Source organism: Amblyomma maculatum, chromosome 9 (assembly GCF_055883805.1).
Source record: "Amblyomma maculatum isolate TAMU_Amacu chromosome 9, ASM5588380v1, whole genome shotgun sequence".
NCBI lineage: Eukaryota > Metazoa > Arthropoda > Arachnida > Ixodida > Ixodidae > Amblyomma > Amblyomma maculatum.
Window position 1 is genome coordinate 85,866,640 of NC_139352.1, and position 18,780 is coordinate 85,885,419.

At 47.4% G+C, this 18,780-nt stretch overlaps 1 protein-coding gene across 1 annotated transcript in view; it reads left to right on the forward strand.

Annotated features, from left to right (window-relative positions):
- The window catches only part of LOC146179671 (uncharacterized), a 161,960-nt gene that overhangs the window by 125,740 nt on the left and 17,440 nt on the right, over positions 1–18,780 (forward strand). Inside the window, exons 4-5 of the mRNA XM_084579303.1 lie at positions 15,621–15,736; positions 18,174–18,283. Of these exons, the coding sequence (XP_084435429.1) occupies positions 15,621–15,736; positions 18,174–18,283 (226 nt within the window). The remainder of the gene's footprint in view (positions 1–15,620; positions 15,737–18,173; positions 18,284–18,780) is intronic.

Genomic DNA, 18,780 nt, shown 5'->3' on the forward strand with positions numbered 1-18,780 from the left:
AAAACTGAACGGTTGAAAGAAAAGCAGCTCATGAACACAAGATTGTTATCGTACGTCATGGGCGATGTGCAGTTCAGCGCCCGAAAAGTTCAAAACAAGAGGGTGAATGACACTGGAACGAAATCAATGCCGTCAGAAACATCGCATGGCTAATAGCCTGCCTAATCCAGCTCGACATATAATTTACAACATGCTTAAATACCAGTAACAAATGCGCACACCATCGCTGTCTGCAGGTTGGCCTTGGAACTGAGTGCACGCGGTCGCACAGCGGGTGACAGAATTGCCCTCTTAATACCCCATGTTGGACGATCTCGTCGATGAAAGACGAAATTTATCCTGAACACTTGTTTGTGCCTGCTGATCCTGAGACACGGAGTTATACATTATAGCGACGCTGTGCCGACATACGGCAGCTTGATCCACTATAGTAACTGTTTGCTGTACGTTTCTGTCGTTCCCAAAATCTCCGAATAAGAAACGTGTACGCGAAAGCAAAAAAAAAAAAAAAAAAGATTAGTTGTGGTTCAGCTCTGGTTAACCCCAGTTGAATTGCGAAAGCAACGGCGGAAGCTTCTTTTGCCTGCTACATTATTCCCCTATCACGCCCTGTCAGTGTAAGGTGCTACACTATTGGGGAAAGCTCATCTTTAAGAGTGTGACGCGAGAGCGTAAGCTACCAGCCCACATATAAAGTCACTCTTCAAGCAAACCGTGTGGACGTACCTGCCTGCCGTAGGGGTAACGAGAATGCAAACTGTTGTGGCAGGCTGATTCTGATATCACCCTCCCATATGAAAGGAGCAGTTAACCTGAGTTGGCAGCTCCTGCCCCTGGCATAGGGGTAACGTGAATTCAAATGTCATGGCAGGCTGATCGAGGAGGTCGAGGTGCAGGGGGGTCCACGGTCCACGGACCAGGCGACGAGCGGTTAGGCCTAGCGTCGTATTGCTTTCGCAATAAAAATCAGAGAAGAAACAGAACTTTCTCTCATTGCGTACTTGGTGCTTGCATGGCCCAGCTTCGCAGCCCAGCACAGTACGATATATTACAGTCCACTGTACAGGTCGTCCCCCTTGACTTGAGCAAATATAGTTAAAAAAATTGAAGTCAGCAATCATGCGCACTGGAAGGCAATGGCGAATTGTGACTTATACTGCGGAGCACGTAAGTGTCGCCGCCTGCTATGCTGGTCCTCATGTACGCGCTCTGTAGCCAGTTAGTGGCAGTTATGAGTCGAATACAGAAGGGTGTGAGCTGATATGTGCCGTTTTGTTACGTTCAGTATGGCCTCATTTCAGAAGCAAACAGCGCCTCAAATAAAAAAAAAAAAATCTGACGGGGCTTCCTCACACTGAAGGATCAAAAACAACTCCTCGAATCTCTGTTACCACGAGGAGAACTACAATTTATTGGCGGAATAACATTTATTCGCAAATTCAGAGAGTAAAAAGTACAATGGACGCTCGACAGGACAGTGACAGGTTGGCAACAAGGGCAAGCTTGAAGAGTCCATATAATGATGGGACTAACTCACAACATGTTGTATCTCCCTGCGCCAGAAATAATAAGACCGTAAATAAAGCAATCTGGTTGCCAAGTTCCAAAACAGAAGGTAAACGAAGAAGGCTAGCTTCAAATTTCACCCCCGCAACCGCAGTCATAGGAACGCAACAGTTCATCTACCTCAGACCAGCTTCGCATTCACACTTATGCTGAAATAGCACAGTATATATATATATATATATATATATATATATATATATATATATATATATATATATATATATATATATATATATATATATATATATATATATATATATATATATACTCAAACTTACTCAAGAAATAGGTACAGTCGTGAGCAAAAAGTGGTGTACAACACTTAGCCGGTGGCGGATCTCGGAGAAAACTGCATTGCAACGTCGTCTAGCAACAGCTACCTGGGGTGGAGACAATCGTGACCGTGCCCCATTTTATCGACATACATGTGTTGCTGTCGCTGTCCCTGTCGCTGTAGCTAGATGACATTTCGATGCACTCTTCCCGAACTAAGTCACCGGCTGAGTGTTGTATATATCACTTTTGCTCATGACTGCATTTATGTAATGTAATGTAACGAGAAAACGGAAAACAAAAAAGGCAAAAGAAGGCAAAAAAAAAAAAGGATTCCAGTTTGCTGGTAATGATCGTCTGGTATGGGGTCTGAAAGCCGTTGAAGCTCACAATAAGTTGTACTGTGAAACGGGAGGGAAATTCTTTGGTGATCCACGTTCGCGTATATACACCTTGTAACTCAGTTATTCACTGATCCTTGAGTTCGTTCCTCTGTTACTTCACACATGCTCATCAATTTCAGCATCTCTTAATAGGACGCACTTAAAATACGGAGGAACACACGGGACAAACAAGCTTGTTGGTCCCGTTTGTTCCTCCGTGCTCTGCCGTGCTCCTGCTGCGCGCTGCTGAAAGTGATGAAAGACCAAATAGCCCGACACTTTCTCCTCTTCGCGTGCAATACAGTCGCAACCTACCTTAGGTTTTAAAGCTTACACGCAACATAGATATAAAGTCTCCTTAAACCAATGTGTACGAAGGTTCCTGCGTGGCCTATATAGGACTAGCATGTCCGACTCGGAATGCAAGGGCCCCGGAGGGTTCGAGCCCCTGCAGGCTCCCTTCTGAAATCAGAATGCCGAGTTGGTAGCTCCTCCAAAAACGGCCATGTCGTGTGGTCCCGACATGTCGCGAAAACCTGCGATCGATCATTTCCAATTCATGTCAGCTGATAGCTAGCACTTTTTTTCGCTCCCAACTCCGAGAACGCCAACGTCGGATTATCTGGACAACTAGGCCTTTAACGCCATCGCGTTAATATTTGATTTCTACGAAACAAAAAATGCCGCCGGAAAAGGAAATTTCAACTGTCTGCGGTTAACTCTGTACATACGTGTTTGCACCGTTTATAACGCGATACCGTTAAAGACCCTGCTCATCATAAAATGCACTGCAGTTTGCAGCGCTGGCTGGCGGTAGCTGGCAGCTGATATGGTCGAGCACTGAGAGAACGTAGAGTTACGTTAGGTTGGCAGGAACTTCCAACTCGGGCATCCCCTTCATATGGGAGGGTGATATCAGAATGATATCAGAATCGGCCTGCCAGGACCCTTGCGTTCACGTTACTCATAGGCCACGTTACTCATAAGGCTTGTCTATAAAGCGGGGCTTTATAAGAGGGATGGTAGCGTACGCTATCTCGTCATACCGTTAAAGGCGAAGCTGTAGTGTCCTACATAATTTCCTTTATTTCGTCCGAATCGAATCGCGTTTTGCCGCAGCGGTCGGGAGTCGAACTCGTGACCTCGAGCTCCGTTGAGCGCTAACGAGTCAGTTCACTCTTTCAGCGAGGCGCAGCGAGGCGGAGGCGCTTATCCGTCACTTTATTGCGAGGGACCTCGATCGCCGCTAACCAGAATGAACGCCGCTCGCGCTAACTGCCGCAACCGTGGCGTCACAAGTGCACGCGGCTTAACGTCAGGAGAGCGTGCACGCGCGCTCAGCGACGTCGAAGCAGCGGCGGCCACATTGTTTGGCCTCGGAGGCCGTTCACAGCTGTCAGTCAGCCAATCAGGCACCGCGAAGGGGCGCTTCAACTGGGAGGACGCACCGTATGGCACTGCGCACGGACGCCGTGATGACCTTTCTCGAGCAGCGAGGCGTGAGACGACGGACAAGTGCCGCTTGTCTCGATACCGAGGTCGCGTTGCCGACGCTCACACTGAGAAAGGGAGAGAAAGAGAGCAGCAGCATGTCCAGTAGTGAACGTCGCCCGAGCGACCGAAGTTGTGTGCAGTGTCCCAAGCAGTAAGTTGTACTCGCCGATGTCAGTGCGTAAAAGGTTTAGTTTGGTTTGTATGATTTAATGTCCCAAAGCGACTCAGGCCATGAGGGACGCTGTAGTGAAAGGCTCTGGAAATTTCGACCGCTTGAGGTTCTTGACAACAGCAATCTGGGAATACAGGAAGCACGTTGGCAGCAAGTGGGGCGCTAAGTTTAATTCTGTGATCGTATACAATCACGCTTGCCCCGCCGGGTGGTGCAGTGGTAAGACGCCCGACTACTGTGCCGGAGATCCCGGGTTCGAACCCGACCATGGCGGCTGCGTTTCGATGGAGGAGAAACGAAGTGGCGTCCGTGTGCTGTGCGATGTTGTTGTTGTTGTTGTGGCTGTAGGAAGAAGGAAAAGAAAATGCACGGGCCTGCTACTGGCTCTGTAGCTGAGCCACCTCCGCTGCCTCGTGAAGATAGAAGAGAATATAGAGAATAAAGAAAAGGAAGAGGGAAAGAAAGCCGCAAGCCGCAACAACAGCCGTCGTCCACCACCAGCGGTGGCGTGTGCAATGACGGCCTACAACAGATAAAAATTCGGTGCCAGGCTAGCCTCCTGCCGCGAGCGGCGGTGGCCCACCTGTACGCGCAGGTTAAAGATCCCCAGGTAGTCGAAATTACTCCGCAGCCCTCCACTACGACTCCTTTTCTCTCTTTCACTTTCACTCCCACTTTCCTCCCTTCGCTTACGGCGCAGTTCAGGTGTCCACAGAGTAAGTGTGACAAATACTGCGCCTTGCCCTTCTTGTGAACCAATTATTATACAATCACGCTTGCCCAAGCCCGCGGAAACACCACCAACCCCCTATGCTCATCCCCGTAGATGGTCAGTCAGTACCACAAGTTCACAAACTTCGAATATTAGGTATGTTCATACAAGACAACGGCCTTAACACGGATACACTCTCCAGACTGACTAACTCAACACATCAGATCACCCGCCTAATCAAACGTATAGCCAACAAGCACTCTGGAATGCGCGAGCATGACCTCAGACGCTTAGTACAGGCATTTATTATAAGCCGCATTCTTTACTCGATTCCGTATTTATATCTAACAAAAACAGAGACAGACAAGGTGGATGCTCTCATCAGACACGCTTATAAGGCAGCTCTCGGCTTACCTAAGCGCACCCCAACCTATCGCCTCTTAGGCATGGGAGTTCATAACACCCTGAGCGAACTGGTGGAAGCCCACCGCATCGCCCAACTAGGATGGCTCTCCACTACCCCAACTGGTCGCCACATTCTTTCCTTTCTCCAACTTAGACCGTTAGGTGCCCCTCCAGTAGAAACTTATGCAGTTCCAAAGACAGTCCGCGATCACCTCACTGTCCACCCACTTCCGAAAAACATGCATCCTCTTCATAACCAGGCCAGACGGAAAGCGAGAGCACGTGCCCTACAAAGAGCACATGCGAACGAACCCGACACGGTCTACGTGGACGCCGCAGAATATCCACACCGCTCAGCTTATGCGATATGCGCGGTATCCAGCCGCTTCGAACACATCACATCAGCCTCTAGCATTACCCGAACGTCCGTACAAGCGGAAGAATCCGCTATAGCCATCGCGATAGTCTCTTCCACTGCCACCTTTATCCTCAGCGATTCTAAAACTGCCATGCAAAATTTAGCCCGAGGCGAGCTACATGCTGCCTCTCACAAAATCTTAACTACCAACGTTCAAACACCCCGACCCATAGACCTTATCTGGGTACCAGCCCATTCGGGCAACCCCGGTAACGAAGCGGCCAATTCTGTGTGCTCGAGCATACGTCGACTGAGCAACAGATACCGAGGACCTAGGCAGTGCCAGAGATCGGCTGATCACCTGCAACGACATTACACTACACTACCGGTCTGAAAGACTTCACTACCCTCCCCCACACCCCTCCTTAAATAAACCACAACAAATAACATGGAGACACCTTCAAGCCCGCACCTTTCCCTCCCCAGCACTGCTGGCACTCTTCTCCCCCTCTACTCATCAGTCCGAATGTTCCCTCTGCGAGGCCCCGAGAGCTACATTCGAACATATTATGTTCAGATGCCCGGAGTTTCAACCACCGGCCGAATGGTGCCTTACGGACAACGAGGCTTGGGAGATCGCGGTCTCCAGCTCAGAACCGGCTCCACAAAGGAGACTGGTCGACTGGGCTGAAGCGGTCGCCGTCAGGCACTGCCTGCTGGCCACCACCCGTGATCAGGAGCCGGCCCAGCCCTTGTAACGAGTATTTCGCGGCTGCACCAAATAAAGTTTTTCACCACCACCATGCAGTTAAGCTGCGTCCATATTTATTAATTTTTTTCCCGCGGTGTATGTAACTTCCTACATTGGAAAACGTTCCCTATAAATCGTATTTTCGAGAAAACAATGTGTAACCCGCTTTTTTGATAAATTTACTCACAGTCCAAGAATCCAGTAAAAATGATTTTTACCTGAAAACCAAGTCACACATTGCCCTTAGGACTGCAAGTTAATAGACCATTGAAGTTTTTCTTGTTTACCCAAACAATAGGCTAATCACCCGAAGAGGGGCCAAGTCGCCGCGCCACACCCTCTCTGTAAAATATTTGGCACTGTTTTCGTAGCACATGCACCATCCGGCAACGCCCCTTTGCGCACATACACGCATTCGGCCTATCGAATGAGTTACCTTGGGTATCTCCCGAAAAAAAGAAAAGAAATCCTGGCTACTTGCCTACGTTTATGTCTGGATTGGTTAGCGGTTAGCGCAGCTATGCAGCGTCCTGCGGGCAAACGGTGTGATGTTAACTGCAGTACTATCACGTTGTATATCGTACAGTGGCAGCCCTTATTCCTAAAGCAAAGCTTGCTGCTAGTTAGCGCCTAGGTACTAACCTCCCTTTTGTGTCTCCAGTGCTCCGCTGCACTCCAGCCGCGCGAAGGTTATTTACAGTACAAGCCTATTATATACAGACTGTACTGAACAAGCGACCACGCGGATAGCCCGCCTGTGTTGCGACGCGCAAAGTGGTTTCCGCGTTCAGTGTTAGTGCGGCTTGTTACACGCGTGTCCCGCTATTTCCTGACACTCGAAGGTTGCATACATTTTCCTTGAGGAGCTCTGTCGGAAGGAGAAGGAGAGGCGCGGACGTCTCAAAGAGGAAGGCCAAGTGCATCGGCTCCGGGTCGCATGTGGACGATTGTGTCTTCGTTTCCATGCTGGCAGCCTCTACACCGATTGTATTTTGAATCTACAGAGACTGGTCGTATATACTTGTTTGATCAAGGAATTCAACGGCACCAGCGAAGCATTACCGCTCGAGATAACTGTCGGGAAAATAAAAAAAGAGAAATAGATCTGCGTGTAAAGGAAATGATGAGCGGAAAAAAATCTAGCTATGGCGAGCTTTAATGTCGCTCCGTTCTCTCCACCTTCTTTTTCTTTCTGTAATACATTTCTCCACTTCTTTCTCTTGACTTGGTCTGCCTTTTTGAATTCCAGCGAGAGGCACTACGGACTTCGCCTACGATATATTCCAAGTACTGCAGTTTTACCGCCACTCGCGATTCAAGAGGGGTACCAGTAACCGTGCCGCCATAAAAGTAATTTTTAATTTTTTTAATTGGTTTAAAGGAAGGGAAAGGCGGAGTATTTTGTCACACTTGTTTCTGTGGGCTCCTGAAGGCACGAAGACGGGAGTTAACGTGTAAAGAGAGAAAGAAGAGCCGGTAGTGGAAGGCTGCGGAGTAATTTCGACCACCTGGGGATATTTAACGTGCACTGACATCGCACAGCCCACGGAAGCCTCTTCGTTTCGCCTCCATCGAAACGCAGCCGCCGAGGTCGGGTTCGAACCCGGGTACTCTGGCACAGTAGTCGGGCATCTTAACCACTGCGCCACAGCGACAGAGCTCGCCGTAAAGATAACAAACGTAAAAACGCGCAAAATAGCGACTAGAATACAGGCATTTGAGTATACGTCCGTGCAACGTGGCATTGAGTGCGCCTCACTTCGACCATAAATAGTGCGGTGTAATTTTTGTGGAATTGGGAAGCAAGTCATGTTCTTTAAACCTTGTAGCGTGACATATCAAGCAGAAATTACATGTTCTCGCATTGTTTGATTTTTACCCGTCGTAAAAAAGAAATTATCAGACCAAACACGCCGAAATCCCAAGTGGGAGCTGCAACGCTTAACCATATCACGCTGTTTCACTCATATGATCGCCCCGATCGAGATTTTTTTTATTCACTCCGCTCACATACAACCTGTAGTGATCAATATCCATGCGTTAATAACTGTCTTCAATCAAGCCATCAGTAGGACAAACAAAAAAATAAGAGGAAACACGCATGCCACCAGTGTATAACTGTTAGCGGTTCTTCTGCCCCCATAACACTATCTGAAGCTATTTGCGGGCATTCAGGACAGCCATGTCTCGTTTATAGGCAAGGCTTGCCAATAAACCAGTACTCAAGAATAACTACATTGTAAAAAAATTGATCCTTCCCTGATATCTTAATGCCTCGGAGATATTTCTTGTCTAGAGTGCCTTGGGAAGATCACTTTTAAAGTGCTTTACGTAGAATTGTACCTGCCAAATGCTCGTGCGTTTATTCTAACTAAAAAAGCTAGACCTACTTGCTACATCAGACAGAGCAAAGCACATACCGCACGGGAAGAAGGGTGTAATTTAACCCCTTTTTTGTGAATTAAGGCAGAAACCCAGTGCAGCACAACCCAGTGGTGCGGCTGATGCACTGTTGTACGGCCCCGAAATAGCTCCGCGGACTTCGAAGCAGTATAAACCTAGCTTGTAATTTCAAGCGTCTTCCTGCATGACCTGTCGCTATATTGTCATTCAGTGCAACGAGTGCCAGCAGCCATTTTGAAATTTGACACTGTTGTGACTGGCTCAACTACACCGAGCACAATGAAGTGCTTAACGGCGCTAACTTGGTTGCTATTGGTGACGAAACGGCCCCGCCAAAGAAAAGCGAGCACACACGATAGAAAGCGCGAAAACGAAACTATGCAGTGACTGTGTTTTCTCACTGCCTATGGCTTAAAAGGCAGAGCTTCGAAGTTCGAACAGATGAAAATTGCATGGAATTCAAACCGCCGTCGCGAAATGCCGCAGCTTCTCTTGCCAGTGCCTGTCCATTTTTTTTTTGTTTTTTCACGAACAGTTGCTACGATATGAAGAGCCATCGCACGAACTTTTGCGCATGTAGGAGCAAAGCGAGTACCGATCCAGAAGTAACGATCGTGACAGCCACAAATTCTTGCAAACTCCAGAAACACTTTGCGCTTGCAGAAAACAACTCACAAATGCGGCAGACAACAACGTGTTATTCTTTTTCACACTGGAACTGAAATAAGCTATACTATCGGCACAGTAGGTTCGTCAGTTACTTTTCCAAGACGGTTTATATGTTGTTTTTTTCGCGATATCTGCCAAATAACAAAACAAAGAGTTGGGGCACAATAGCATTTCCGCTATTACAGTGAAGAGTGCTACTTGTTCTCTCTTGATACGAGGCATAGAAGCAGACGGGTACAGTAATCTGCAGTCTGTAAAAATGTGCTAAAAAAAAAAAAAAAAGAAACAGGACACACAGGAGGACGCATGCAGAACAGGAAGGGCTCTCATCCCGTTCTGTGTGTCCTTTTCCTGTGTGTCGTGTTTTTTAGCACATTCTCTCATGGCTTCACGCAAACGATCACTTACTAACCCGACAACTCCTGCTAAATCAGTCAGTCAGTTTTTTTCTTTTTTTCGAACATTTTTTGAGGTCTCAAATGTACAACGCCGATTTACGAAGCTACGCAGCTCGGTTTATTGCAATCTTCGAGAGCGCAGGCTGCAAAAGTCACAATTTAATGTTTCTGATGTGAGACACTGAAATGCTTTCGACAGTCAAGAAATAGACCTGCGATGTTTGCAGCAACGAAGACACTTACTTGTGCGACTCGCCGTGAACGTACCTTCCAAAACTGAGAATGGCGACAGAAATGTTATCCGAAAACGCAGGAAAAAAAAAATGGGAGGGGGCAAGGGGGGGAGGGGGGGGGGGGGGGGGGGGGCTAGATACTTTGTACTTTCGTTGAAGAATTCGTGAAAATTAACCCGTAGTCCGCGGAACAAAATGAGAACACGGATTGAGCCCATTTAACCTGCTTTCTTATTTTGTGTCGTCCAGATCCCGCAAATTGCGGACTTTCAAAAATATGAAAAAAAAAAGTGCAATATGCATCTTTTGTTAAAACACTTCGCAGCATAGATCATGTTTAAGACTGGCTTGCGAATAGCAAAGTGTGAGCAACGACATGCATCGAAGCGCGAAAAGAAATGCCATTGTGCAACTCTCACGAATTCTACCGCTATTGGTTTAGTTGGAAGTTGACAGACGAAAAAAAAAAAACCATTAGGAAAGGGAGGAGGTGGGGGACTAAGTTGTCTGTGACGCCTAACAAACGAGGAAACAAGTGCCGACGGGGCCATACTATTTGACTACAATAAGGAAAGGAAATCTTACACCAAACCGGACTCCCCATTGCTGCTCATGGGACAGACGGTACTTGTGTTGAGACTATATACAAGCCAGAGGACGTTTTGGTGCTCTAGTTCTCCTGTCAGCAAACCGCCATTACCAATTACCGCGTCATGTTGTCTCTTCCTTGTTACGCGCTGTTTTCACTCGCGAAAGTTCACAGAGTCAATCAAGCTATGCACTGAAATACAGTTTCAATCGTCTGGGAAGAGACAGGTCATACACAGAAACACTAGAGACAGGTCCTCGCAACCACCGTCACAGGCGAAGACCTCTACGAATGATTCGCAACTAGCGCTACCGCTGCGTACAATTAACTGAGCCGTGCACCGAAGACAAGGAGTAAGCGACGCAGCCATGGACGCAGCACAGTCGACACCGACGCTTTGGCTGCGCGGCGCCTATCGCCTGCTTGTCTGTGCCTTGGCACAACAGCCGTCGCGGGCATACAATCTCGCGTGCCGATCAGGGAAGGCCCCGTTTCTTCGCAGTCTTCGCCTCTTGACGGCGAATGTGGCCACGTTGAGGAAGCAGACTTTTTTTTTTTTCCTTATCTTGTCCCTCGAGATGATCAGCGGGGTCGGGGTCCGTGATCAAAGCACTCTGCGCGCATCATGCGGGCCGCGAACCAACGTTCGGTAACGCACGCGGCAGCGACGTCTAAAGGCATCATAACAATGCTAAGGACAGCGTCTTATGGCTTTTTAAAGTAGGAGCAAAATGCGAAGGGTGCTTTGAATACTTGAGCCTGCTGCTATAGCTGCCGGTCAGACTAGCCTTGCAGATTCTGCCCGCATTTGCCCCATCGTAGCGACACTCAAATGTTAAACAAGACCCACAAATGAGACCCGCCAAGGTAGAGCAGGGGATAGGGCGCTCGACTACTGTGTCCTAGGATGCGGGATCGAATCCTTGCCGCGGCGACCGCTTTCCGATGGAGACGATCGAAAAACAAGACGGTCGTGTGCTTTGCGATGTCAGTGCACGTTAAAGAAACACAGATGGTCGAAATTACTCCGTAGCCCTCCACTACGGCTTCTCATAGCTGGGTCGCTTTGGGAAGTCAAACCCTATAAACCAACCAGCTAATTAGGCACATACCTGATACCTGGCCGACTTGCATAGTTATAAACGCAATCGCACATATTTGACTCCTGCTGTCACCATCTGAAGTCTAGATTAGAGGCATGCAGGAAAATTAAAAGGCGCGAAGCTTCCCTTCTAAGTTGTCGGCATTATTCGGGTAGACAATGTCCTCAAGTGAACCCAGAAGCGCTCCTGTCTCCTTGAGGTAAGCGAACACACGCCTTTTCCGCGGTGTACACTGCATGCACATATGTGGAACATTGCAACACATGTGGAACACAGCGGAGACTATGCATATAGGGCCAGGGTAAGAGCTGTACGAACGCGGTGTAGTAAAATGGCTTTGAATATCTTTAGTTTGTGCGTGTATGGCTTTTTTGGGTGAACAGCAGTAGGTACTGAAATAGCTAAGGACAGTTTTTCTGAAGAGTCTCTTGGCATCCTCGGGGACTTTTCTTGATGTCTGCGCGACAGTCGCAACTTCGTACTTCGACTGACAAGCACATTGCTCTTTCGGAAGAAAGCACGACCGCATATCTACGAATTAATTGAACGCGGCGCATTACACTCGCGTCGAAAGTCTTCCCATAGTGCCATACGTTTGCGGTTAATTTTCTATACTTAGCTTTTATCTGCGTCACGCGAACCTGACTGACATTTAGCGAAGGGCACCTTCAGTTGACCTCCCTATTGGATCTGTGGCGCAACCTTGCGCGCCCGTGAAAATATTCGCAAGGCGTTCGCTCCACTCCATCCCACTCACGCACATGCTGTGCGGAGACATTCGAAATAAGGTATGCTCTACATCGACAGCTATTACGGTGTCATATCAACGGGTTTCACGTCGTCGTAGTACGGCGTCAGCTGCGGAGAGCGGAGGCATGCGCGGAAGCGAGCTTTCATCTTCACAGGAGCTCTTGCGTGAATGCTGCAAATGCCACGGAGCAGCTACATGGGTTCTGTGGAATCACAGGCTTCGCGAAGGGCACGTACGAGAACGAAAAAAAAAAAATTTTTCTTTGCGCGATAGCTGCGCAATGGACCCCAAAAATGTATTTTTGCATCAAGAAACTGCAGGTAGTGCGCGGAGTGCATGTTGGCCGGAATGACCAGCGATAGCCCGTCAACGGTAGGCCCTGAGCTCGCTGCAAGTGACAGACGGCACAAAGTTATAGCAGCCATCCATATTGACTGTCGCGGGTAAACAGGCTGTTCAATATAGCAGTAGCAAATATACAAAGCCTTCTCTTGCAAGTTCCTTCCTACGCATAGCGCCCTGAATCGCAGGGCAGTGCTTACTGCCAAGTAATCTACGGCTAACTCTGGACTAAACTTCTTGGCGCTCACGAGACATCGAAGGAGCCGATCGGAGGCCATTTTGGCAGCACGCGGTGTACGCGCGCCGCACACGCTCGCAACTCAATATGTATCGGCAAAACACCTGCCGTTGGGACGTGTTGGATGATACGCACTCACGAACGGCGAGTGTGTGTCCCGATGTCCGAAACGGGCATCGTCTGTGCTCGCGTCCTTGGGCGAACGGGGGACGGGCATCGCAGCTTTCAGTGTCACGGTGAAGGGAGATCGTGACTCCGGGGGCTTCCGCGCATTCGGCGCCCTCGCCGCGTGACCAGCGTGCTGCCTTCTTGACGCGGCGCCGTTTTATCATGACACACACAAACGCGTATACAAGATCCCCCCCCCCCCCCCCCCCCCCCCCCCCCCCTTCATGTTTCCCCAATAAAATAGGAAGTAACAAAAGCAGCCCGCAAGGTTGCGTGTTGAACCTACTGCGCGTCACAGGGCACGCAACTATAGGGGCTTACGAATATTCGAAATTTCGTACGACATGAGAATATGTCTGTTATTCGCTTCGTATCTGATCTGAAAACAAAAAGAAAGCTCATATTTGCAAACTTTCGAATATTCGAAAATTCCCGCGAACACGATCGAATAGCGCGCCGAATTTCGTGAGTATCGCACCCGTTCAAAACTGCAGATAAAAGCTCTAGGAACATATGTACTACGTCATCATCTTGCCCTTCTTCGTCTCTGATTGCTTAGAGCGGTCACAGTGGGATACTTGTGATAGGTTCGAACCTCCCATAATCTACACGCGTCTACGCCTCATGAAAACAAGATGGCCGACCATCGTCTCGAAAACCAAACGACGCGAAATAACGTGGGCTCCGGAGTAAAATTTCGACCTCCTGGGGATCTTTGGGGATCTTTAACGTGCACTGTCATCGCACAGCCCACGGACTCTCCGTTTCGCCTCCATCAAAACTCAGCCGCTGGCGGTCTTTATTTTATTTTTAATATAACGTGGGTTTTTTATTCCTTCCAGAATGTCTTATAACATCCATACGGCACTCGCGATCTCGTCTAGCTTAACTCTACAGGCTTCGCCACCCCATCAACCTGATGGGGTCCACTCGCGGAATTTTACTTGAGGATAAAGGGCGGCTAAGTAGATGTGCCACCCAAGCACTCCAGGAGTGCGCGCAACGGGAGGCATGGCTTATTGCTAGACGAAAAAAAAAAAAAAAACCGGAAAGTCTATCTTGTAGTTTCGGTTCCCGAGATCCTCCGCCGCCAGCAGGAGGTGACAGCGGATTAGCCGCGAGTTCGGCAGCTGTCATTCACGCACCCACTGGCGAGTCGAGTCGTCGCTCAATTCATTTCATCTTTGAATGCAGTCTCGCTGTTCTGATACTGACTTGTGTTCCCATCTTTTACACCCATGTTGTTGCTCCAGCATGCCTCTCTTCATTTTCGAAGTTTTGGCACCTTTTCTTTTCAGGCAGGGTACTAAATGTGTAAACTTTCAAACTATTTGGACATTTCTTCCAGTCCTTTGAAGTTCAAATTAATTACATCTTAGTACCCATCATCTTATATTAAGCTGCCTATTATCTGTTGTCCACGGACTCCATTTTGTAACTCACTGTCTCGCCACATTTTTAATTGTATACTGTAGGATTGTCCAATCTAATGGTAAACAGTTCTGTCTTGAATCAGTCTAGATTTGTTTACTATGCTGCAAAGACCCTACACTATTCTTAAAAACAAGAATAAAAACATTTACTTGTTTACCTCGTAATAAAACAATTACCCAAATCTTTGTGTGGAGGCATTTTTTTGTCCTCCTTTGTACTTAAATTGCATTACAAAATTTCACCCTTTGCACCCAACAAATGGCCAGTAACTAAAAACATTGATATGATATATGATCAACATCCAACTAGACTGCACATTGCTTTGTTAGCTCTATGTCGATGGAGTGGACAGGTAGGGCAGTGGTGGAATGGAGCACAGAGAATCCTCGGGCGAAAAGAGCAGGTGCAGACTCAACTGCTTAGCAAAAGGTTCTAAATGGCACCACGTCAGAAACTGAGATGATGGCAGAGGAAGAAACAAACACCACACAATGTGAGAACACCACATGGTGTGAGAGCAGGAGTCAAGACAAATAGTGGTGGACTCGCAAATATTGTTTATTTGCACTCCACGTGATTCTGCACGTGCATAGCTTGGCAATACAAGTACAAGCATGTATGTGTTAGAAAACGCTTTCCAAGGAGACAAGGCCACTGCAGAAAGCCACACCGCTTTATTTTTCCGGGCCCCAAAGTGAAATGACGGTGACCATGCACCTCCTACCAATAACGCCACTCCACAAGGACTCTACAATGACAATGATTTGACAAACCCACTCAATTTTCCTAAATATACCAACTGTACGTTTTATTTGATTCACTTTTGTTGCCTGTGAGAAAGGTCTCATGATGTGTAAAATAGCTTACTACGCCAGCAAATACCAACAAAAACTGAAGTATTTTGCCTTGTTCAACCACATAAATCTACTGTCCTGCTGCTTCAGTGTTTTCCTCCAAGTTTTTGGATAAACAATGGATTGCATCTGTTAAAAAATGAAAACACCCTTGATTCAAAAGGGGTGCACAATGCCTACATTGTCTGGCATTACATGATGCAACAGAAACACATAAACTGTAACAAGGCAATACGACTGGATGACATGCCTAACTGTTCACTTGTCTCTGCAGTGACTTACGCATATACAATACCAAAGAAATCTTGTGTGGTCTCATTGCAGGAAGGCACAGAGGAACGATCAGTTGCCATCTCCATTCGTGTCCACAAGGCCTTGGAGCTCTCTGACGACAAGTCTTATGTCATCACCTGCGGTAAAAACAACTTCCGAAATGCCAGGTATGTTCCAATAATGTTTTCTCAAATTAACGTCTCCTGTTCTGAAGCTTAGGCACACAAAAGCGTCTCCAGTCTTTAATCACACGTGCACTTATGTCAAACTCATGAGCAGCACTCAAGCAGAACACAGTATTGAAACTAAATGACATCTTGTCATAGCTCCTAGGTTCTAGAAGCAGCATGTGTGCCAGAGTAGGGCCACGCAGGCCTACAAGCTTAAGTTGGCAGGCACAAGAACACCACCTGACAACCATGAGCTGAAGCCTAGCTCTGGTTTTAATTACCACTTCTCGAGTGCTTTACAAAGATTTGGAGCTGAAAACAGTTTAGCTTCAACACAAATGAAATGGACGTTACTACATGTACACACGTGCCAAAGATATTTCCATGCAGTTTAACTGTATGCTGGTACTCTTCTAAATTATACATAGATACTACCGCCGCAACCTTCATCAATATGCTTTCTCAACTTCAAAGTTCAAGTGCCAATTAAGGAGTAGTTTATTGCATTGGTTTTTGCATTTGCATGAATCCACACTTGTGAGAGCCTTTACTTTTTTTTCTTACGAAAAACTTACTTTAGAGAAGGTTTTGCATAATAGAGCTATTTAAACAATTCCGAGCGAAGGCGTGGGGAATGGATGCGCTTCCCTAGTTAAGTTTGCGGGCTTTGCCCAAAAACGAAGTGTTCATCGTGGGTACACTGTCGCGGGGGAGATTCCGAAGGGGCGACCAAGGTCAAGGGGCAGCTTGAAGCTGGCTGATTTATGATGGTCACGCAGGCGGCCGCTTTTCGGAAGTGATGCCAGAACACATGTCAGCGAGCGACGCTGCCGGTTCTGTCCGTCCCGATTCTCGGAAAAGTCGCGCTTAGATCGTGCCGCGAGCGAGGCAGGACAGAGCAGTTAGAAGGCACAGCGTAAGCGCAGTGGTTGTGGGTTCGGCGATATTTGAGGGGAAAGGGCGCGGAGGCCATAAATCCCGAAACGCGGTGGAACACGGGCTGGGGAGAATGCGCTGCAGAGGGAGCCGCTGTTGACATGTCTTCTCGGGAAGACGCCTGGACGTCCTTTTGAATCCGCCGCCCGCGTGCAACCAACCAAGGGCAGCGATCGGAATGTTTGGGCCTGAGGTTTGCGCATGTGTTTTTATGTGTGTGTTTTCGGAAGCGTAACCGTCGATGCCGTTTGTCTTTGCGACTGCTTGGCGCCTCTTGCATGAACAGAGGGAAGACCTCGGGAGAGAGTGTAAATCGTAGATGTATGTGTTTGCTTGCGCAACCACTCGCTGCTGAGTGCGTGCTTTGTGTTTGTTTTACTTGACATGCGTAGGAGAGGGGTATATGGGGCACAGTGATTGGCCAGCTCATTGTGAAACACTGCATGTTATTGGCCACAGAGTGACTAGTCGTTGATTGGTCAACGGACTACACTCGAATTTTGGTAAAGCTAAGGAAGCGAGGTTGGGCAGTTGGGCTCGGAGGAGAGTTGGGCTCGGACGAGAGTCGAGGGCAGACGGGTTGTTCGAGGAGGGAGGCTAGGCTGACGGAGGTCTCAAGGGCCTCCGGCCTAAAGTGTAGCAGAAGGCCAAGGCCTGATTCTGCTAGCCTCTGACCTCCGATCGTTCACCCATTTGCAGTTAGCCCTCTATGTTTTCATGTCGCATCTGACGACGTTGATGTAAATAAGTTATAAAAAAAAAGTAAATAAATGTGTACAGTCTGAGAAGGGAAGTTCTCATCTCCGCACCGCAATGTGTCGCTGAGCCACGGACGCAGCGGTGGTCACCAACACCACTCTATACGAGCGAAGGCAGAAGAAGAAAGAGCAAGAAATACCTGCTATATAGGGAAGCGCATCCATTCCCCATCCATTCCCCATGCCTTCGCTCAGAATTGTTTAACTGAGCCATGCATTTATCTGCTTCAAGGATAGGAGACAGACTGCTTTGACTCACATGTTACATATTGTGGACACATATGCCATTAACTAACGTGGAACTTCTAGAAAAAAAAATGTGAGCATGTTAATTGTGCATGTTGAAGTAAGCGTGATATAACATATAAATGGCATCCAACTGCTATGTGATTTAGTTAAGTTTTATATTGGTAGGTAAATGAAGCAGATGTACGGGAGGACACGATATTAACATTTAAAGCACTGAAAGAAGCTTGTTGATTAAACACAAGTCCCTTTTAAATCTGATTTCATCATTCCTTTTCATACAGCGTAGAGCAGCCAGCCGGACTTGCTGCTTCGTGTGAGCGTTACACCCTTCTTAACAATAAGGCTTTCTCTCCTTCACTCTAACACAGCAGGATATGGAAGCATTTTTGCAGGTAGCAAATTATTAAGTTGCTGCCTATATGAATGCACTGATATAAATGGCTTGCTGTGGAGGGAACCAAAGAATAATGGAAGCCTTTGCAAACTTGCAGGAATGAGCTCTACAGGGTCTCACTGAGCTTCCTGGAGGAGCAGAAGAAGGTGTACGAACTTGTGCTGGGACGCCACTACACACTCAGAGCAAGTGCCCATGGGCCTGGTGGTGAGTGTTACATTCACTATTTAATTAGTTTATTAATTGCACTGCAAACTTGGTTCGAAGGTAAATATATGCATGGGCACTGCAATAAAAGGGCATTCGATGTCTTTTCCCAAACTACGACAAAACCGCTTGTTTTTACGAGGAGACTTTTGTGTCTACTCTCTAGCATTATGTTCAATTCGACAGCTGTGGGTCAAATATTGAAGTCTTAATATGGAAACCAAATCTTTTATGTAAAGGTGGAACCGATGCTGAAGCACGGGGCTTATTAGCAGAAAAGATAACCAGTCATCAAGAGCATGAATAGTCTCTCGGTTTAATGTTTACAAAGCACAGGAGAGTAATATTTATGAATTTAAAGCATTGTTTGACATAGTGCAAGGCAAGGTAAACATCAGAGCAAAAAAAACTGCTACAGTTTGAAATGATTACTCACAAAAAGCAGTGAGAGAATAGCTCACTGCACCTTTTTCAAACATGCATTAAACAAGCATCTC